The sequence below is a fragment of the Mchenga conophoros genome, linkage group LG10 (genome assembly GCF_057382185.1).
Source record: "Mchenga conophoros isolate Kocher_MC1m ecotype Shallow Benthic linkage group LG10, M_conophoros_male_GT1.1, whole genome shotgun sequence".
Lineage (NCBI taxonomy): Eukaryota > Metazoa > Chordata > Actinopteri > Cichliformes > Cichlidae > Mchenga > Mchenga conophoros.
Genome location: NC_140535.1, coordinates 30,818,582 through 30,842,148, shown reverse-complemented (window position 1 = coordinate 30,842,148; position 23,567 = coordinate 30,818,582). Strand labels below are relative to the sequence as shown.

The window sequence follows — 23,567 nt, the reverse complement described above, 5'->3', positions numbered from 1 at the left end:
GATCGTCCCTCCCACTGACAGATGGATGGGGTTAATATCATAATTAAGCACCTCGGCCGACGGTTCCTGTTTACTGCTTGGTTGCTAGGCAGTGACATCAGCTGATCCCTCCCTCCTTCCTCTCTAATCCCTTCCCTCTCCCTCACAGTCCCTCTCTCTCTTTCACACACACACCACTCTTATGCTCTCTCTCTCTGATAGGCAGCGCAGACGTGGGCAGAGTGTGGGGGTATAGGAAGAGGAGAGAGCGGGAGGGTAGGTAGTAGTGTGTGTGAGGCTGTCAGACAGCATGGTCTGGGTCTGAGGACAGCACTGGAAGACAAAACAGCCGCCTACTGAACTCCATGTAGACCAGAGTGGTGCCATCCACAGATCACCTGGACCTGTCCACTCATCAGCACCCACCCAAGACAACACCTGCCTCTTCTAGAGAAGTAAGCGGAGTAGGACCAGGGAGGTGGGTCTGTTTATATTCTTTTTCTTTTATTATTTTCTCAGTTTTTTGGTTTTTGGAGTTGGCTCCTGGCTGGACCGCATGCATGACACAACGCAAAGGCGAGAAACCCACCATCAGCATCCAGGAGCACATGGCCATTGACGTGTGCCCTGGCCCCATCCAGCCCATCAAGCAGATCTCTGACTACTTTCCCCGGTACCCACGGGGCCTTCCCCCTACTCTGCCCCACGTTGGGCCCCTCCGCTCTGCCCTCTCCACCTCTTCAGCTTCTGCCTCCACGACTGCTGCTGCTGAGAGTGACCGCCCCAATGAGGATAACCCAGACCGGGCTCTTGCCGGAGCCTCCGCCTCCTTACAGGCCACCAAAAAGGACGAGGAGCCTGATGTGGAGGGATACGACTCAGATGACTCCAGTGAGTGATGATTTCCCCACTTGTCTCCATGCCACTGTTTACCACGGTGTTTCCTAACATTTCTACGTGTGTGTGTGTGTGTGTATCCCTTTCAGCTCTTTCTCTCTGCCTTTCTCTTATTACTGCATCTCCATTTTTGCCACCGGTTGCCAGGCATCCCTCCAGCCTTGTGGCTTTGTGGCTTTATCTGTCACCTTTCTCTTCTCTCAGCTCCCCCGTCCATCTCTTTCTATCTCCAGTCGCCTGGCGTATGTGCGCATGCTAACTCTTTGCCTCTCAGTCGACAGACAGCCAACTGTTGCTGCTGCAAAGAATACCGCTCCCCCTCCTTCTCCACCTCTTCAGCTCTCCTCCAACTGAAAGGATGTGTGATGTTATTGAAGTGAATGATTGCAGTCGTTGTGTGTGCATTTTCCTCTTCCCAGCGTCTACAGGGTGCCTGATCTATACTGTCGATCAGTCTCACCAGACTGCGTTTTCTCGGCTCCTTGATGAAGCCTCAAATTAGTCGCAGTTTTGAGCTCAGTGGGCTGCATCTGTAAAGCCCATCCACATTTTATACTGACTAGTGGCAAGACGGCCACAAAGTTCCTTTCATGTGACTGTATTGTCCATTCGTTGGCTTGTTTTGTGTTAGTTTCTAAAGCATGAAGATATGTGCGTGTCTGTGCGTGCATGTATGTGTGTGTGTGTTTGCATATCTCTCTCCATCACAGAGGGGAGGCTCCTTTTGAGAAAGCTTTTTGCCGAATGTCATTTCTTTTAATCTAACAGCTTTGAGTGGCCGAATAATAATAGGAATTAATATGCAGCACTGCTATTGCAAGTGACAGAGACAGAGCAAGATTCCAGCATCCTGCAAAAACCATTTTCACTCACAGCATAGCTCTTGATGAGAAGATAACGTGACAGTCTTCACAACTCGAGTAAATGTACTGCCAAAATAAAAGCTGTTGCTACCTTCTTCTTTTTTTAAAGGAACCTCTGGATCCGCCTGATTAATCAGTGAGACAGCAATGGTAGCTTTCTTCCTTTTTTCTGTTATTGGTAGTGAACTTGTCCTGCCTCGCATCACTCTGAATTACATGTTGCTCTCGCAGCGCACAAAAACAGAACAAATGCTTCCCGGTTGGTTTTTGTCAGACTCTAACAACACACGGAGGTTTGTGTCCTTTGCACAAGAGACTTCTGATTGCAGGTTAATGTGTGACAGCAGTGTAGCTTCTGTGAGAGTTAATCCATGCAGAGCAGCATGCAAGGGGGGGCTTAGGCCAGCTCTAATCCAGAACTGGACAGGAGAAGGAGAGTGGTGTAAGAGAGGGGGTTGGTAGAGAGCAGGGTAGGCAGATGTTGGTCAATGAACTCTGCCAGGCAACCAGAATTTCACTCAGTGTGCAAAAATAGATGGAGGAAGACATTCTTCAAATCTATGAAGGACGGCTTCATTAGAAAAAGAAATGACTCCTGCCATGTTTTCCTTTCTTCAGCCATCACCACCTAGAGTTTTAAGATGTTTTGTGTGGGAATTCATACTATAAACTGCAAAGTGACTCTTATCATTACATGCTTATGAAAACTGCTGTTTATGAAGCTTTTCAAACTGCTTTTGTTTTTAGATATTGAAAACTGATTGTGGCTCCTTATACACATAATAAAATACTTTGTCTTTGCACATTGCTACAAATTCTACCTCAATTTTGTGCTTGCTCAGTCCAATAAGTTAGCAGCAGAAGCAGAAGTGCAGCATAATTATATGACCGCAACCACGGGAAACTGCCTTCTGATTGTTATAGTGTAGCTAATTTAGCACTTACTGCTATTTTAAGTGAATACTTTACCAGGAAACTGACGTTGTAGGGATTTGAAGGAGCGAATAGCTCAATAGGCAAACCTTAGAGGACTTACTAGGTTGACTGAAAGCATCTGAAGACACTTTTCTGTCTGTGGAGTCCACAAGGTGGGGCTGTATCGGCCAATTTCAGTCATTTTGTGAAAGAGGCAGTATGAGGATTGTACCTGCTTTGCATTTGCACAGGGACTGGACTGCGGAGGTGTGTAAGAGTAGGCAGCGTTTCAACGTCTCTATAAGGTGCTTGTAATTGCTTCTAGTGTAAAAATGCAACACAAAGAATTCCTTGTGTGACTGTTTGAAAGTGTGCACCATTATATCCGACTTTACGGCTCATCATCCAGAAACTTGAAAGACTTGATAAAGTTAGTGTGGAAAGAGATTAGAGAATCAGCAGAATGCAGGGCGAGCAGATATGTCACCGAGCTTTTCACTCCTTAAGCAAACGCTGTGTGATCCTGGGCAGTCCCAGAGAAAGATGACCAACTGTGACAATGTCTTTGCTCGTGGCTCTAACACTGCGGTCCCGCGTTACACCGTGAGAGAGCTTAAAAGTTAGCCGTTCCAACGGTCTTGTGATGTAAGACAGCCTGGAACAATATTCTAACAGTGTTAAATTTAGGAGGGCCTTCGCACAGTGTTGTTACAGCTATGACCTGTTAAGCAACCATTAACAATGCAGCATGAAATGACTTGAAGATCATTGAGTCTTTATGTAAGATCAGAAATATATAAAGTCTATATAAAGTTATATAAGGTCAGAAAAGTGAAGCCAGTGCCGAAGTGCTTTAAACTTGCATTTTTCCAGCAGTGAATGAGTCTTCTGGTGGTCAGAAGAAATCAGATTTTTAAAATAAATCTATGAGAAAATGACCCTGCGGTGACTTTTTGGTCTCTTCCACTAGTTTCTCGTCTTGTTTAAAGCAAGAAAATGCTCATTGTATGAACTAAGAGTGCATAATGGGTTAAACAGAAGATAAAGAAGCGTATGCTTTAGTGGTTTGCTATGATATTAACATACAGCGTCCATTGGTTTCTCACTAAGGTCCACTCATCGCTCACCCCACTCAGTGTCAAAACACCAAGATGGGGATCTCAAAAATGCTTCTTTCAAGACTTCAAAACACAGCTTTATAAATCAAGTATGTAATATGTGGCTTCACCTGCAGTCCTTAAAAAAGTCAATGTACTGATTCATTAATACTGATAATAACTGCTGCTTTTACTGCCTGCAGATTGTGCAGCGATCCCTTCATGAAAGCAATCATAGGCGGTGTACAGTGTTGCACACTTAACTTTTGAACTGTTAAGAGTATTTGTAGATCACTCCATGTAACTGATACTTGATAGGATGCATATACTTAAAATAGAGAATCTGCAAAATATGGAAGTATGTGTACGAACTGGTCATGATTACCTTTACCACCTAAACGAAAGATCCACCCGCTCGGACCCGCTCTAATCCTCATATCCAAAGATGTTCTGCTCAAGGCTTCAGAACAAGACTTTGAATCCAGTGAGTGAAGTTTATCGGGTTACATCCATCTTTGATATACAGTCAGTGGAAAACCTGTGCCACTGAAAAACCAACAAAAAGCACAATATACGGGGGTAAAATGAAATAAGAGTCCAAATTGCAAGAAAATGTAGTTGTGATGTGTCAACAGAAGCCTGGCTTCTCCGATGTGTTTTCCAGCTGTTATTATGACCTAGCATCAACTCATAAGACTACTGAACTCTCCATATGTAATGCCTTTGAAGTAAGACCATTCAGAATGAATTCATTTTGGAAGTCGATGAATAAAAAGCGATACGTCTAAGACTTACCGGAGTCTCACAGATTATCTATGCGACTCTGAAAAACAGATGCAACCCTTACAACATCTGGACTGAATGTGTGTTAGTTTTAATCTCTAATGCTTCTCGGTGATATTTGCATAAATTTTTTCCTCCAGAGCAGTTGCTATCCAATCTGTCCGAGATGCATGAAAAAGCTGCGGTGTGTTTGCTCTGTGCAACAGGTGGCGTGTTGCGGCATGCGTGTTACTGCAAGTTTATCAAAGAGGACTGGGTGCACGGTTCTAATCATGTCAGCTGAGGATTGGTCACACTGCAGGTTTATTCAAACATCAAACCCCAGCTTCCCTCCACCCTCCCTCCTAATAGGGCAATTAGACCCAAACATCTGCCGGTGTATAGTCTTAATGATTTTGCAATCACCTGAAGAGTCATCAGTGATGCACGATAATTACAATGTCAGCTCCACTTTGAAAAAAGAAAAAGAAAAAAGAGAAAGGCCAAACAAGGAAGGAGTATGAAAAGTATAAAGTATGTTGAATGCGTTATCCAAAGTATGAGTCATCTGTATGCTTGTCACCAGCCTCAACTACTCTCTAATGAACATAGGCACTAAAATCTATAATTAAGAAATGAATAACAAGTAGCTGTTTGGGTCTGATGCAATGTCTTAAATAATCCCAAGCTGCTTCTTCTGCTGCTGCCATGGGAGTTTCAAAGGAGATAAAGAAGCATAATACTGCTGCAGCGGCTCACAATCTGCTTTTAGAAAATGCGTCATGGGTTCTGTATAGTGTATAGAAAAAGACACACCAAAACACTGCAACAGTACAGGTGATGAATGCATGTGCTGTCTGGCTCCGATCTGCTGTTGCGTATGAAAGTTAATTCCGAGGTGACATTTTCAAACATGGAAAACGATGACCCCATACTGGGATGCCTGCAGCAGCTCCAGTGATGATTCATATTGGAAATAACTCAGCAGGTTTTGGTGTCAATCTCAGAATCGCCGTTTCGGTGTTGTCAGTCACAGCCACAAGACAAATTATAGTTTACTGCAGCCGCGTGTGTTTTGGATTAAGATGAAAAACTGACTTTTTTTTTCCGTGTCTGGCAGCAAAAGCTACTGTAAATGCTCTTCACGAACTTGTGGCATTATGCTATAGGAAAGCATTTTGCTGGATATTAATTTTCTAGTCCAGTCAAGGCCTTGTGTGCAAAGAAAATGAAAGGACATTCATAAAAGCGAATGTGAATCTCGAAAATGTTAATCAACGTGCAATGACAAATAAGCCCTTGAACACCGTACAAACATCATGGATTGATGTGCATCGCTGTGGATGGATTTTTGCTTTAAGCTACCCTGCTACCCTCATTTGTTTGTGTTGAAAGACTTACTGAAGGACAGCTTTACCCAGGCTATATAATAAAAGCTATCTATAAAAGCAGAGAACATATTATTTTTGCAGACCTAACAGCTTCTACTAGCATATAGGAATAAAACTAATTAAAATCTACTTTCTCCTGTGTTGTCTGCTTTGCTTATGTGTGTTTCCTGCCTTATTCCATCTTGGGTGGTGGCTGACATTTTATCGCACCTGTTGCGAGGCTGATCTGATAACGCTTGGACTCATACATATGAAGCGCGCACTGAGGTAAAGTAATTTCTCCCTCCTGGCAGTGAAGCGAGCACCGCTGTGATCCAAATGAAAACGCTGCTTTACTTTGAGTTTGTTCGTCTAGGAGTTGGAACTTTTGCTCTGCTGCTGCACAAAATTCAAGCCTCTCTTTCTCTTTGCTGTTTGTAATTTAAAAGAGCCAGCGCTGCCCCAAATTGGCTCTTCATTGTCCTGCGGGACTTGATCCAGTATCTGCATGGTTCCTCTTGGGGGTGGGTGGAGCAGCGTGGCAGTGTTCTCCCTTATGAACCAAATCACACAGGGACCTCTCAATCCTTGCTAAGAACCTGCTGGCTAATCTGCATAACGGCAACATTTTCTGATTCGCTGTGACTCAACCTTGATTTTAATTGAAACGGAAAAGTGCATCACCCACCAAGGGTCCCCTGCAAAAGGGGGGGAGGGGGTAATCAAAAGCATTTGAACATCCGGATCCTTGCCACATTAATTAATGATTGTTCGTAGTGAGAGCCATGTCCCTGTCAGAGCCCAAAGAAGTGACCCACATTGGAGAGCTTGTGTTTCTGAGAGATAAGCTTCCAAGCCTTGCTATGTGTTGACGAAACTAACACGGGGTGGCCGGGGGCGCTGGGCGGGGTCGGGTCCACAGTGTCTGCACACACAGGTCTCCCCCGAGATGTCTTGCTCTGGCAGTGCAGTGCTGTCTGCTGTTGTCTCCTCAGCACAAGTTTTGAGCTACAGCATTTGCTTGTAGTTGTCAGACGGTGAAGAGACGGTGTCAGAGCAGAAGAGAAGAGTCTAAAACAGGACAGTAACGCACCAGAAGAAGCAAATCTCTAAGTGTAGTTTATGTTTTGTTGCAGTGAATGTGGAATTAATTTCTTTTTTATTTATGTATGTGACAGAATTAGCACAAACTGTGTGTTTCCTGAGATTGCAGCAGTTCAGCTGTTGGAGCTACTGATATCAAAGGTGCCGAGGATCGAGCTTGAGGACTGTGGTGGTCCACTGACTTGCACAAGGCACTTCTCTGCTTTGTTGAATTTGATCTCTTAATTGTAACTCAACCACCTCAACCTGTCTCCTAATAATCGTGGTCTGACTCTGGCTGACTGCAGTCACCCTCAGACAGATTGGCAAAGGTGTGTAAATAACTGTGGATTTTTATTTATTAAAGGAGTCATTCTTTGCTGATGAGTGCAACTTATCTGTGAAGCATCTCTTTGCAATCTGGGACTCGACTCAACCGGTTGCCAACTGGCTGTATTCTATAAAAGCAAGGTTACCAGGGTTACTGTGCGAGTAAATCACCATCCTTCAACAACTCTTTCCTATTATGTCCTGGTCTTGACTTTGAATGTAAACCTTTGTGTGTATGTTTAGCAACAGATCTGCAATTTTTGTTGATTTATCACAGTTGATCAGCATTTTATCTTAAAGAGTTACCGTGTTATTGCCAGCTTGACCCTAGTAGACCACAGTCTGACTCTGTCTTATTGCCATTTCGTTGTTATCTTGACTCATAAAAGTCGGTGTGAAGATGACTGTGAATGTTTGCACACCTATTTCCTGTCTTTGACTGTATTAAAGGAACCCTAATTTGCAAAAATAGCATCGTGTTGCCAAAAAAGAGAAGCTAAGACCATAAAATCATCCAGAAAAAGTGTACTATGATCACCAATTAAATAAGAAAGACAGCTTTTTAACTCATGGACTTTTATATAGTCTCATTTTTTTGTTTGAATTTATTTTGTATTTTGTAATTAGAGTTGCCCCCTTACAAGCTTTAATACAAGCTTTAGACTTTTTAAACTTGCCGTGTCCATCTTTTACATGCAGTCTGGTTTCAGTGTAATATAACATCTGCGTGTGGTCAAACGTTTACATCAAGGTCTGTATCAAAACTTATCAGTGTTAAACAAATTAAAATTATACTATTAACTCAGCAGTGCCTTTCATGCAGAATTTAACATGACTTTCCTTTTTAAAGTTCAGCAGTACTCTGGGGCTCTGCCACGTCGTGCCTTGTAGTTAATTAAAACAATTTTAAGACCGATTCTAAAACAAACTGGGGGACTGAATAACGAGGCTAAAACTGAGGTAATTTTCTTTTTAAAGCCTACAGAACCTTCTCAGGGGCCCAGTGAGAGCACACACAACTCTGCTAAAGCCAGAAAAATAAATGGCAGCACAGTTATCAGGTAGGAGAGTTGAGATGAAGTTATTTCCCTATGCACCATTCCAATTTGCATTCAGATGATGAGGATTACTCAAATATTTGTTGTCTTTTATGAGTAGTATAAGTGCAAAAGTTTGCAAGCTCAGTCAGAGAATAAGTTAAGGAGATTTACTGGCAATGCGGCATATTGTAGAGTGACACGTAAGCTAACGAGGATTCTACCAAATTCAATAAACAACCATTTTTAAACACACCGAGTAACAATTTTCCAAAGTTGCTACTATTTGGCGGGCAGTTCAACAGCAATGTTTAAATGCTTCTGGTATTTAGCCAGAGAGATAATCACCTAAAAACTCTGCGTGGTACTTTAAGGACGAGTGCAGGGGAGGCCTTGAGCCATCTGTTGCCTCTCTTAGACCAAAAGCCATTTCCAAACCTTTGATAAACACAGGGCTGCCGCAATCCACTTGAAAACATCCTCCGAGCCTCATAATGCTCAGTTCAATGTAAAGAGTGAGTTCAGCACTGCCATGCCCTGCACACCAGAATCCTATTAGGCGTCTATCTGCAAGCTGTCATGCAGTAGTAATGACTCACTGTAGTGTTCCATGTTTTCCTGTGACTAACCCAGCACTAACAAAGCAGGCCAGATTGTCAGCCTGGTCACATTATGGGTTATTATTACTGGTGCTGTCTCTCAACAGGAGCCACTGAGTGTTTTAAGTTAGCAGCAGCCCCGCTTCATCAGATATAAATTCTGCTCTGCCCTCCCTTCATCCCAGTAAGCACATTATGTAATGATAATGCCGCTATTACACAGATACATTTGGCTTCTGGGGCTGTCATCAATAGGGAGAAATGCTGTTTGGCTTTAGTTTGTCGCACTTCATATGCACGTATTGAGGATGTGTGTGCTCATTGCTGGTGATGCACGGGCTTTTTAAAAGCTTCAGCGTTTTTAAAAAGCTGAATCCACCTGTGTTTAAACCCCACAGAGAGGGGCTAAGAGTAGTACTTCATCCTCCTCCACTGAGAAGCCAAAGACCCACTCCATTTGCCGAAATTAAATCCTGGTGTCTGATCACTTCCCTGCCCACACAATGTGATGAATCAAAACATAACTAACTTAACCACAACTTTATTGAGTGGGCACTCGGTAAGCTCAGTTCACCGATAGCCTTCCATCTCTTTAGGATCCTTTGGTGTGTGCAGTTTAATGAGGCAACATAAGGGATAACTGGAGATGAAAGTTCAAAGCTTTCAACTTGTTACTTCTGATTGCCACGCGAAATTAAGGGTGAAGTTACACAGTGCACTTGTTGATTATATTTACATGCCTGCCTTATTCCATCTTGCCCATATTTAGATGAAAAAAAAAGAGTTTCCATTGTAAGTGCTGAAGAGTAGCTTGGCTTTGGAATTACATCCCCTATGTTAAAAATAAGACTGAATACAATTAGCTGCTGATTTTTAAGCTGATTTTATTGGCTATATTATTGAACTCCAGCTGGTTTCACTTCCTGTAGCTACAGCCATGTCTGTTCCTGTTGAATAAGCTGTGGTGAGACCGCCAAGAGCTAGCAAAGGGTGTAAAAAGTTAGCAGCTAGCAGGTGAAAAACAACAAGCATTCCACTTTGCATTGCATTGGGCAGCGACAAGCATGGCACATCATCAACATCAGAAGTGTAGTCAGAGTGTTGACAAGCTGTAGATTTACATGTTACAGTTTACACAGGGTACTGCATGAGAGTGAATGAACTGAGGTATCTAAACTGAGATACAGTAATTGCACGTGATTTGTCACAACCCGGCTCATAAACTGCAACAAAACAGAGGGAGATTCAACGAGTAGTAAAGTATAATTAACTCTATGCAACATAATAGATAATGATAATGTGTTTCTCAGCGTGCATGGATCTGTGGCAGTGTGTGCAGAAAGCAAAACTTTGGAACACATGCTAAGCTAAGCTAAGCTAAGTTGATCCAATTCAGTAAGAGAACAGCTAGCTAAAGAAAGAAGAGAGCTTTATAACCAGACTCACTGGGCCTAGGTGTAGCTCAAACAGCAAATTACTTCCCATGCATATCAAAGCATAGCAAAAACCACAACACAAAACCAAAATAGAGAAAACTAGTGCCCTAGGCCATCACAGTGTTTAGCTGCTTTAAAGTTCTTCTTCCTCTAGTGGCCAAGTGTAGTCAGCGCAAAGTACAGTTTTAATGTTCTTTTAATGTTGTATCTGCATAAATATTTGGACATTATATGTATTTTTGACAATATAGTTTACTTTCACCTGTAGGGGCTACTACAAGAACTGCAGTACAGACACAAATCGATGGCTTTTAAATGTAGTTGCTGCCGCTTGACTGATGCTGAAATTATACTTTTCATGTCTGTGTAACTGTGATTTATCACTACGCATATGAAGACACACTCAGTGCAGTAAAAACAGACTGATAAATACCAAACATGTCCCTATCTGTTAGGGAGTTTGAAATGACACATAGTGTACATTACATAAGTGCTAATGACCCTACCAGATGTCTAGGAAGTCCTACCTAACCTCCGCTTATTCCTACCATATGCTTTAGTTTTAAATAGCTCAAAAATCAAATCAAATGAAAAATCCTCACACTTTCAGTGTGTTTACTGGGACGACTCCAGATTCCATAATAGTGATAAGGAACTGCACATGTCCCTGGATAACATGGTTTTCAATGCCCTAAATACTTGTAGTTAATTGGTCATCTGATCTTAAGGTTCTTTTTCCAGTTGTTCCAACACTTGACCTCTACTGTAACATCTACTGCTGTATTATTTCTCTACTACACACACACACACACAAAACCCCACAACGTGTTTTTGTTTCCTCAGTGGACTGAAGCTTGCAGAGCCAAACACTTTCAACCCTCTTACTTGGCTAAAGAGGCTTCACTTCTGTCCTCTGACTTCTTCTAGTTACTCTCTGAGAAGATGCTGAACTCGTGTTTTTCAACCAGGTTTCTGCATCCCACCTCAGAAGGATCAATAAAAGGTCTCTGCCCTGCTGCTTTTGACTCCTGGAAGCGGCATCTTTCAGTATTTCACTCTTGTGCTCTCTTGTCCCGTAGGGGAGAACTCAATGAGTTGTACAATACAGCTCTGCTTAGACAGACCACAATGTCAGGCCTTAGAGAGGAGTGCTGGACAGAGTACGCTTGCTGAGCTCACCTGGACTAATACCAGCGAGGCAGGAGGATTTCCTTTTGTATCTGTATTGTGTGATTGCTTCATTGTCAGCTAAAGTGGATTTGATTTCCTTGGAGTGGGCGATGTCAGTCTTGCCAAGTGGTTTCCAGAAAACTGTAATCTTAAAGATTATGTATGTAATCTCTGATCATACTGTATTATAGTTACAAGGAATTTACATTTTCTAATACATGCAATACATTTTGATTTTGAATAGGAAGAAAACGTAAAGTGATTTGCTAATGTCACAGAGTCATCAAACAAGAAAGGTTTATTTATTTGGGAAAATGCCGGTTCTTAGAAAATATTGCTGATATCGACTTCTGATTTTGAAGTCCCATGATTTGCCTTTCACGAGATAATTTATGTTTTGAATGAATCTGAGGAGTTTGGGCATCAGTTCTAATGATTTACTGAATTTGAAAGAACATTACCCCATGATAAGAAAACTTTCCAGAACTATATTCACAATGTTTGCATGTGACCATAAATATTTCTAGCTTTTTGTAGGTATTTTGGATCAGTCAGCTGAGAAACACAGGCTGTATGTAAAAGGTAGGCACTGATTTATGGATCATTACTTTGAAGCTTATGTGATTATACTTGGACGAGGGTAATCATCTTAGTTATCAGGCAGAGTTACCTTAGTTTGAAAGATAGATTGTTTGGATGACAGACACAAATACTTCTTTTTTGATCCCTTGTTCTCTGTTTGGGTCATAGTTTGTTTCTTCCTAGATTTTCATGTATCCTAAGCTTTGGATTCTTAGTCACCGTTAGTATTAGAGTTAATTTATTCCCTCATTCTTTCCTGTCTATTTTCCTAAGTTCATTCAAGTGACCCCCACCCCCCGTCCCCTCACAGACCGACACCACCACCATGTTAATGTCGCTGATTACAATTACCTATGTTTTGTTACCCTCCCGTGTCCACTTCCCTGATTACCCTTTTGTGCGTAAACAGTGCCCCTCTCGCTCTGTCTCAGTGTCTGTTTATTGAATAAAGAGAATTTAGTTTACATTTTCACCGCGGACTCTCTCTTTCGTCTGAACGAGTCTGCATTTAATAATCTTAGAATTCACTCAAAGAAAAAAATCAACTTCTCAGATGGTCTGTTGCTAAATGCACAACACATAACTGCATTAAAATCTTCTAAATGGAACAAAGACGACAGAGACTCAAATTCGCTGAGGTAGCATTTGGCAGACAGCTAGTGCCGGTAACCACTTTGGCTGAAATCCACTGAGGTCGACCAAATTATATAACTTTGTAGAAAATATGTTTGTTGTTGGTCATTTTCACATGGGAGTCTGACTTGCTTTGTGAGACTAGCCTCGAGTAGCCACTCACAATTTTTTTTGCACATCCACTTCAGCCCTACAGGTTGCAAAACAGTGTTGTGAAGTTCATAATCAATAGGTTCATCCTCTTGAGAGTATACTACTGCTTTCTGTTCCTGTTAAGTGTATTCATCTGAATATGGATAGAGGTCCATAACAAGCAGCCCCGCACTGCCGCTTACTGCTCATTCTGTAACTCCGAAGTGTCTGCAGCAGTGTTGCATTTCTGTATGTGATGTTTCAACACCAGTATTGTGAGCTGGTGTACTACTTTCTAATGCGTTAGGATGTGCATTCAGTTTCAATCTGCACCATGAAACCTTCTAGTTGTATTGTTATTTATTTCTTTGTGTTTTGTGTGTCTGTCAGCATTGTGTTGCTCCATTAAAAATTGTATTCATTAGTATCACGCAATTAATTTGAACTAATTTTCACACATTTCTTTATCTAAATTTGACTATCTTGTTCTTTTCTTCATTTTCATGAGAATCCAAAAGATGGCGGTGGAAAGTATAGGCAGTCAGACGAGGCTGTGCTCATCATTAGTGCCTTAGCTGCCTCATTTGCATTACAAGCTAGCAAATGAGTCCTCAGATTTGTTGGTGCTGCAGTGTGAGGGACTCTTTAAACTACTTCTACAGGCCTCTGAGATACTTCAGTTTCTTGGTTATTAACCCTGTTCTTTGCTTTAATAAATATTGACAGTCTTGCTCCAGTTTTATTTATGATGAAGCCTGATGAAGGTGCTCATCAGGCTCACATCCTCAGTGCTGCCTTGGGAAGACCACCAAACCCTAAAATATCCTGTACAGCATTCATGACAGTTTTGAGGCATCATTTGAAGCTAAACTTCAATGCTTTTTGCTGTTAAAGACGACCACAGGGAATCCCTTCCTCAGATGAAGCCAGGTGCTGTTGCACAAAGCTCTCTTTTCTTCATACCTGGTTGTGGTGGCTGTGATAAAGAATGGATGGTTCTGCCTAAAACTATTGTTCTCCATCCAAGTGAGCGGGTAAATCTGTCAATACAGAATGAGTCATAGTTTAACAAGAATGCGGCTGAAGAAAAAAAGCTTGTCAGAGCAAGCGGTAAGGGTTTTCAGAGAAACATAAACCCTGACCTCCGGCATCTGTGCAGTAAAGATTCTCTTTCTGATGATCCATGGATGGAAAATATGTTGCCTGTGAATGTAATCCTGGCAGCAAGTGGTTTTCCTCCATATCAAAGATGCATTTCCATTTCCTAAACAGCTAGGTGCGGACTCAACAAGTGAAAATTTAACTGGATTTTAGCCTTTGGCTGTTTGCCAGTTAGATATATTTCAGGCCTCTAATCAAGAGAAAATTGCTCAATGGGATATTGGTGAATGGCTGAAATTAGGTTGAATTAAAGTCTTTTGTAGCTTGAAAAGGCAACTGTTTAACCTTTCATCTAAATTTAGACTAAAAGGATGTCTTTTTAAAGGCTGTGAGTGGATGAACAAATTTAGCCTGGAAAACAACATCTGTGGATGTTTGGTGTGTGGGGGTGTGCGTATATGTGTCTTACAATTTTCAGGGTGAATGAGTGGGTCAGTTTTTACCAAAACGGTTCATGTGACAAACAGTTTAGGAAGCAGTGGGTAATGTTAGTTTCTACTGCATTTTATAAGATTGGAGGTGTATTTTGCAACTGTAGGCTAACTGAGTAAATATACTTGCCACCACTTCTCAAAAGTAAACTTGAACATAAGGAGGGGGACACGCCTGCAGCACTTTGCTCATCTCAACTCGATTAGCATTTGTTCTCATCCCACCAGGTAGAAATCTGAGTGTTACTGAGCAGAGCAGCAGAACAAAAATCCCACACAGGGCTCCAAAGAATATATCGGGGAGCTACATCATCGCACCATTTCCAAGAACCGATGCAGTGATTTTCAAAGGTTTGCCTCCCTGCAGGTTCTTATCTTTCTGTGTGTGTTCTGACTCATGTTGTCTCTGCAAGTGTCTTTTTAATTGTTTTAGTTTTAAATCTGCAGTTTATATTACTCACCCACAACCTAAATCTGTCTGCAAAAAGTCCTTTATAGTGATCGCCGATCAGAGCTTTCAAACTCTGTATTCTGCCTGTTTATTATTTATTTAGTTTTTTCAGGGAGAGTGGGTTGCTCCTGGACTTCTATCTAAAAGTGAAATAATTTTTAGGCTAAGAAATTTGTCTTCACACACTACTTTTTAAAAAAATATCTCATCAAATGTACGCCAAAGAGGGATTGGGAATATTGCCCCATCCTGTAGGCGGGTAAACTAAGACCTAAAAATATATCCAGTATATGTATACAAAATGAAGCAAAATTAAGGACACTTGGCCGCAGCTTTGGAAGCATCTTAGCGAGTCTGATTGCTGCACAAATGTTGCTCTGCAAATTCCCATTATCGCTTATGTAAACCTCTTCATTTAATAGAGTGGGATTAGAGAATTGTGTAATATGGCGTATGTTTTAGATTGACGTAACCGAGGGATTTCTTTTACTTACCAAGGTAGTCCAGCTCTCGGAAGCTCTGTCGATAAAAACAATAAAATCTACACGTACAAAAAAATTAATATTCATGTCAAGTGCATGGTACAGCGTTACACATAGACCTCAAAGCTGGCAGCACATGAATTAGTAGAGAAATTAAGTTCTTTCATCTTCTAATTTACCCACCCTGCTCTCTCAAAGTCAGACGCTTATCACAGAGAGACTCTCAATGCAGATGAAGACCACTTGGTGATGCAGTGGACTTCAAGATATAACTTGGGCACGTAGCCCATATCAACCAGCTGATATTCAAAGCAAATCAGACTGGTTTTATCTACTGTGCTCCGTTGAGAGAGAAGCGGTCGATTGTTAGAATACGAGGTGTGATAAATAAAGTGCGCTGCTTGGGTGAATCATACATGAATCCTCACTCAGCAGGGTAAAAGTACCGAATCGACTCTTCACTGACCAAATGTGCTTCGTAAACTGACAGCTACTCTGCTGCTTTATGCTTAATATTCCTGGAGTTACTTCCTTCTTTGACTGTTGCACTATGTTTACTTCCAGTTCGTGTCCCAAGTTCCCCACAAATGTCCCGAAGAAGAAAACTAGCAGCAGATGGTCTGCTGACAGCAACAGCATTTTGTGAATAAGGAAATCTTTTCCCATAGAAAAACATGCCACAGAGCCTGTGTGAAAATGAGTCTGGCTTTAGCAGTTTTCCTGCTTTGTTCCTTTTGTTATGTCACTGATTTCTCGCCTGAACTACCAATCAGAAAGCCGTCTGTCCCTGACTTCAGTATAGGATTGCAGCAACAACACACAGCAGGGAGTGTTTCCAGTTGTGGTTTGGAAAAATATGCTGATATATGTTTGGGCATATAAAAAAATAACGAAGTTCAGTAACTGTGTTTCTATGAATTCTGGTTGCCTCATAGATGAATTACCGTAGCCATTAACCAACAACTGTTTATTAAGAATGGGTATAATCTCTGTTTGGTTGTATAATAATCTGTGGGAAAACTATTATTTCTCACTTGATTTGTGCCTTAATAAATATTTCCCCAGTTAATTCATGGTCTCAGTCACTAAAGTAGTCACAACATTATTCATTTTGGTCACATAATTAAATGAAACTCTCTAACATACCCATGTATATTTGTTCAATTACAAAACCTTCATCAGGTGTATGGACTCCACATATTTATGTAATCATAAGCGAAGGAGTACTGAGATAAGTCTGACTAATGAAGATTGTAAGTACATTTGTTGTGTCTAAATACTATAAATGTACACAGCATAGGGATTTTTTAAATTAAACAATCAAGATGTGATTGAAGTGAAGACTTAGCTTCAATTTAAGAAATGGCCATTTTTATGCACAGCACCGAACAAAGTTTCTTCCCTTGAGATTCTCTGCCTGCGCGTTGCTGCAGCCACCTTCAGCTGCTGCTTGTTTGTGGATCTCTCTGCAACTCAGTGCTGTCTTCTGTAACTGAAAAGCATGCTCTATTGGGCTCAGATCAGGTGACTGACTTGGCTGTTGAAGAATATCCTATTTCCTTGCCTCGAGAAACTCTTGTGTTGCTTTTGTAGCTTTGGGTCATTTTTCATTTGCATCATGCACAGAATCACATCTGTAATGTCTGGGTTTAAAAACTGGAATAGTGAAGATTAAAATGCCAAATTCAAGTATTCCATAACCTCGGGGTTTCTTCAGTGTCTACCACACAATGTAATGCTGACAGTATTTTTTTTTCTTTGTTAATGTAATGGTTAATCTAATCCATGAGCAAGCTCTTGAATTAAGTTTATAAGTCTAAAATATAATTATTGTTGTTATCCAATAATTGTCAAATTTAATGTTTTACAAAAAACCCTCCATTATTATTTTTTGATTAAGATGCTAATTTAGTTATTTACTTCCATTCCTGAACAGAAAAACTAATTTCACTGGACGAATGTTGTGCTTGATTAATTTCTAACTTCTCAGTAAAGTCGGCCCAGATTTGGGTATATATAAAAAAAAGAATTCAGTTTATTTGCCTAATAAATAACACATGTTTTAGTTAGTGGTCTAATAAATTTGTTGAGCGCTGCACATCCATCTTTTATACCTGCTCATTGGCTTTAACCAGCCTAAATCCACTTGATGGATATCATATCATAAAATCATCAACCCAACTTTGAGGGAACTGTCATATGCAATAATAATCATATTCTCTAATACTTTCTTTGAAGATATTGAGAAGCACTTGCCTTCAGCCTCGCTGATATTAGCTGCATAGAGTAACTTTTTCTTTTTCTTTTTTTGGAGAAAAGCCGGTTACTGCTGATGTCATTAACTAGTAGTTTTAAAGGTCATACGAGTAAATGAAACTGCATGGAAACCTGTCAAACACAAAGAGCAGGGAGCTGTGATGAAAAGAGGCTGTGAAATGTGGTTACATGCATTTCATTATAAAGGCGACTTTTTCTATCAACAAGCTGATAGAAAACCGAAGTCTTGCAGTCTGTTCAAAGATTCAAGCTGCTTTGCTGTATAGCTCTGTTGTCAAACATCATTTTATCAGCTTTCATCAAAGTCAACTGCCCCCACTCTCCCCTCCACTAGACCCCCACCTCTCTCTTCACTGTGCCTGTAGAGATTGTGGTTTCTCTGAAAAAGCTCCATTTGTATAGATCTGAGTGCAGTTTGATCGGATCCTGCTGGCTCTAATGAGTCGGCAAGACCTCAGTAAGCTGGCCCTTGAGCCCTTGAGAGATGCATTTACACACAATACCAAATAAGGTCCAAAAGTAGCGTGATGGTGCCATGCTGCTGTTTGACAGGGGTTTCAGGTTATTTTGTAGGTTTCAGTCTCACTTTTATTCACCTCTCGCCGCAGCAGGCATGTGCAGCTTTTTTGCATTGGTAAACAAAAATGCTGAATGCTACGCTTGCAAACAAAACCAGCTATCAAAAAATAAATAAATAAATAACAAGGTTTAGATGGCATTAAAAACTGATTTTGGCTGCTTTCTGCATTTTAAGAGGGATCCCGTTAAAGGCCGGGATAGAGACACGAAAAGATTTCCTCAGTCTCTCTGAAGATGGATTGTTTATACTCTGTGTTCTCTAAAACGCCTCAATGACCTTTATGTTTGCTTTGACTCAGGAATTGAAGTATTGGGTAAAGGGCCTACATTAAATCCTGTGGTATTCTAGCAAGCCCGCTTATTCAAATGTAAAACCAAACCTCATAATATAGTTGTCTCACTTTGGAAGGCTTGCTGGTACGGGCTGAGTAAAACCTCCTACAGGCTGTATGACATTTAGAATCAAAGCAAACTCACTTGGCAGCAGCAAACCAGGGCTCTTCTTTGTTGGATTGTTAGAACGTTAGATTGATTGCTTGGTAAAGTAAGTCATTTTATTCCATTGTAATGCATATTCAACAAAGGGCCACGCTGACACTGATTGTTTAGATATTCTAAAACTGTAGATGTGATTTATGACCATTTAAGATGAAACAGAATCTTTTGTAAATTTGTAACAAATTTACTGTTTGTCATGGTCCGGAGTCTGCGACTCCGTGTTTATGTTTAGTCTATTAGTATTCTGTGGTTTTGGTTACCTTGGGTGTTTGTATTCTTCTGTTCATGTTCCTATGTTCTGTGTCCCCCAGTCTGTGTTTAGTTGGTGTGTTATGTCATTGCGTGTATGTGTTTCCTGTTTTATTGTGAAGGTCTGCGTCTTATGTGAGTGTTTCAGTTTGCCTCCCTAGTCTCGTCACGATAATCACTCCCAGCTGTGTTCCCCACCTGCGTGTAATCTCCCTGTGTTCTCTGGGTGTATTTAAGTTGTGTCTTCTGTCATGGTAGTTGCTGGTTCGTCTGTGTTATTTCCCTTCCACCCTTCTGTGTTGATTCTCTGGTCATTCTCCCTGCATGTCACGTTCGTATTCCGGTTAGTGTTTTATTTCGTTTTCCCAGTTTAGAGTTTTCACCGTTCTGTTCCTCGCCACCCTGTCTGTTGTACCTTTTAGTTGCCAATAAACTCACCCTCCACTTCAGCAGCCTGCAGTTTGGATCCATTATTATTCACACGGCTTGCCCCGGCAAACCGTGACAGTACGAACCAGCCACAACATGGATCCAGCAGACTTGCCCGGGGAGAGGGATCTGATGCAAGTCCAACGCCTGGTCGACTGGATAACCCACACCTCGAATACGAGAGCAAGGATCGTTGGGATAAATGGTATCGAGGCGATCCTCAACAGAAATCCCTATCTCCGCCAGGTCAGAGGATGTTTGGACTTATTGGCCAACTTGTATGAAGCCCGGGAGGTGGCGCAAGCTCGGGAACTGTTGGACTGGGTCCTGCAGCAACAAACTACAGCCACCCCGGAGCAGCCGCGTCTGCCTCACCTATCGGATGCGGTTTTTCCAGGCCCGTCGGAGCCCTCTGCGGGGAGGAGACGCCGATCACGCCGCGGGCGCGCCACCCCACAGCCGGACGTTCGGACTTCTAATTCGCCGGCTGTGGTGAGTGAGGACTCTGTGTCTGTTCCAGACTTTGTGACTGTTCATTCAGGGGCTGTGTTTTGTGTGGCGGATGTCAACATGAGCTGCTTATCGCCTGTCCAGCCTCTCTCAGCTCAGTTAGCTCCCCCGCAGCCATTCTCAGCTCAGTCTCCAGTGTCACTTTCAGCTCAGTCTCCAGTGTCACTTTCAGCTCAGTCTCCAGTGTCACTCTCAGCTCAGTCTCCTGTGTCTCCTTCAGCTCAGTCTCCTGTGCCTCCTTCAGCTCAGTCTCCTGTGCCTCCTTCAGCTCAGTCTCCTGTGCCTCCTTCAGCTCAGTCTCCTGTGCCTCCTTCAGCTCAGTCTCCAGTGTCCCCTTCAGTTCAGTCTCCAGTTTCCCCCTCAGTTCAGTCTCCAGTGTCCCCCTCAGTTCAGTCTCCAGTGTCCCCCTCAGTTCAGTCTCCAGTGTCCCCCTCAGTTCAGTCTCCAGTGTCACCCTCAGTTCAGTCTCCAGTGTCACCCTCAGTTCAGTCTCCAGTGCCGCCTGTAGCGCAGGCCCCAGTAGCTCCAGTGCCGCCTGTAGCGCAGGCCCCAGTAGCTCCAGTGCCGCCTGTAGCGCGGGCCCCAGTAGCTCCAGTGCCGCCTGTAGCGCGGGCCCCAGTAGCTCCAGTGCCGCGGGCCCCAGTGGCTCCAGTGCCGCCTGTGGTGCGGGCCCCAGTGGCTCCAGTGCCGCCTGTGGCGCAGGCCCCAGTGGCTCCGGTGCCCCCGCTACCCGTAGCTCTGGCTCCAGCAGTACCGGTTCCACTCATTCACTCCATGCAGGGAGAAAATTTAAGGTCCAGTCAGGGAGTTTCTCGCGCTTTAGCTGCTTCAGGCACCGTTCTGCACTCCAGGGCTTCCCCAGAGGCTAGGTCTCAGTCCCCAGCTGATTCTGGACCCCTGAAGATTAAGCAGCCCTCAGAGAACAACTCCGTGTCAGTGCTGTCTGAGCAGGGCCAGTGCTCAGCACAGCACCCATTGCCTTCATGTCTGCCAGAGGACTCCATGCCTGCTGGCTTTGTGATGGCTTCTGCTGGAGGGTCCAAGGGGCCCGTCCAGCCTTTGTCTCCAGTCTCCGCTGGGGGGCCCGAGGAGCCCGTTCAGCCACCTGTCTCAGCTGGAGGGCCCGAGGAGCCCGTCCAGCCTCATGCCACGTCAGCTGGAGGGCCCGAGGAGCCCGTCCAGCCTCATGCCTCGTCGGCTGGAGGGCCCGAGGGGCCCGTTCAGCCACCTGCTGCAGCTTCATCATCATCCTCGCCGGCTGCATCATCATCATCATCATCATCCTCGCCTGCTGCAGCATCATCATCATCCTCGCCTGCTGCAGCATCATCATCATCCTCGCCTGCTGCAGCATCATCATCATCCTCACCGGCTGCAGCATCATCATCAGCCTCGTCTGGTCCAGCCTCGGAGCCTTCAGCCTCGTCTGGTCCAGCTTCAGAGCCTTCAGCCTCGTCTGGTCCAGCTTCATCCGAGTCTTCATCCTCGCCTGGTCCAGCTTCATCCGAGTCTTCATCCTCGCCTGGTCCAGCTTCACCCGAGTCTTCATCCTCGCCTGGTCCAGCTTCAGAGCCTTCATCCTCGCCTGGTCCAGCTTCATCCGAGTCTTCATCCTCGCCTGGTCCAGCCTCTGCAGCCTCGCCTGGTCCGGATCACCATCGCCTGAGTGGCCGCCGTTGCCTTCCGCACGGCCGGCCCTCGGACCGCCATCGCCTGAGTGGCCGCCGTTGTCTTCCGCACGGCCGGCCCCCGGACCGCCATCGCCTGAGTGGCCGCCGTTGCCTTCCGCACGGCCGGCCCCCGGACCAGCGCTGTCGTCGCCGCCGTTGCCGTCCGCACGGCCGGCCTCCCGAACTGTATCCACGTGGCCGCCGTTGCCGTCCGCACGGCCGGCCTCCCGAACTGTATCCACGTCGCCGCCGTTGCCATCCGCACGGTCGGCCCCCTGAACTCTTTTTGTCTTGGACTCCTGTGCTGTCGGCCTCCTGGCCGGCCCCCTGAACTCTTCTGTTTTGGACTCCTGTGCTGGCCGGCCCCCTGACCTCTTCTGTTTTGGACTCTGTTTTCCTGTGCTCTGGTGTGCTTTTCTTTTGGTTTTGGACTCGTGTTTTTGTTTTTCTTTTTGTCTTTTGACCTTCTGGTGCTCCTGTTTTGTTTTGCCCCGAGCCCTCCGTCCTGGACCCCCGCCGCCCGCCCTGGTCGGGTTGTTTTCTGTTTTTTCTGGCTGTTTTTTTTTTTTTTTTTGTTGGGCTGTCTGGGGCCAGCCTTTGAGGGGGGGGGTCCTGTCATGGTCCGGAGTCTGCGACTCCGTGTTTATGTTTAGTCTATTAGTATTCTGTGGTTTTGGTTACCTTGGGTGTTTGTATTCTTCTGTTCATGTTCCTATGTTCTGTGTCCCCCAGTCTGTGTTTAGTTGGTGTGTTATGTCATTGCGTGTATGTGTTTCCTGTTTTATTGTGAAGGTCTGCGTCTTATGTGAGTGTTTCAGTTTGCCTCCCTAGTCTCGTCACGATAATCACTCCCAGCTGTGTTCCCCACCTGCGTGTAATCTCCCTGTGTTCTCTGGGTGTATTTAAGTTGTGTCTTCTGTCATGGTAGTTGCTGGTTCGTCTGTGTTATTTCCCTTCCACCCTTCTGTGTTGATTCTCTGGTCATTCTCCCTGCATGTCACGTTCGTATTCCGGTTAGTGTTTTATTTCGTTTTCCCAGTTTAGAGTTTTCACCGTTCTGTTCCTCGCCACCCTGTCTGTTGTACCTTTTAGTTGCCAATAAACTCACCCTCCACTTCAGCAGCCTGCAGTTTGGATCCATTATTATTCACACGGCTTGCCCCGGCAAACCGTGACACTGTTAATAATTACTTTCGACACTACTGGTGTAAACATGTCACACTGACATACTGATGTCGTGTCATCCAAGACGATGTTGTTCACATAGGCCAGAGATCGGCTGGCAACCAGCTGGTGCCCACCAGTCGCTAGGGACAAAAGTGTATTCTCTGACTGGTTGGTGAGTGTTTGCTGGCAGTTGCTATTGTCTTAATTCATTGCTAAATCAGTTGCTAAAGACTGGTTCTTTGGTGTGTTCCAGTATCCATATTGATAAAATATATCTGAACTGCAGGGTTGCTGCTTTTTTTTCCTTTGGGAAATTTTATTTATGAAAAGTTATTTATGGATTTTTCTGACTGGAAAGAAAAAAAACATAATTTATCCAAATTGAGCACTTTGAAAAAACTGGAAAATGTTAGTCACTAAGTATAAGAGACGTGTCCTCATCACCAGGCAAAAAAATTCAGTTAAAAAAGAAAAAGAAAACCGTGGCTCATCATCCAAATAGTAAATTTGAAATTTAATTTACCTTTATCGCAATGAACCAAACTCACGGATGCTTTCAAATCTTTCTCAGCTACAATTAGAATCTGACGTGAAAGAAATGGAACACAACAATCACATCACACAGAGCTGGATGGTCTTTTGTAAAAAAAAATATTTTTTTTTTTGGAGCTAAAGTTGTAACAATCATCTTTGGCATCCTGATAACAACCCCTCAGGCACAAATACTGTCAAGTCAGCATAGTTTTACTGTATCTGCACTTTTATCTGCATTCAGAAC

At 43.4% G+C, this 23,567-nt stretch overlaps 1 protein-coding gene across 2 annotated transcripts in view; it reads left to right on the top strand.

Annotated features, from left to right (window-relative positions):
* Nucleotides 1-207: 207 nt before the first annotated feature.
* Nucleotides 208-23,567, top strand: part of doc2b (double C2-like domains, beta) — a 190,159-nt gene continuing 166,799 nt past the window's right edge. The window contains exon 1 of one of the 2 annotated variants that reach the window (XM_085289800.1): nucleotides 208-870. In XM_085289800.1, coding sequence (XP_085145926.1) covers nucleotides 540-870 — 331 coding nt within the window. In that variant the 5' untranslated portion in view covers nucleotides 208-539. The remainder of the gene's footprint in view (nucleotides 871-23,567) is intronic. The other variant, XM_085289802.1, reaches the window with a different exon arrangement.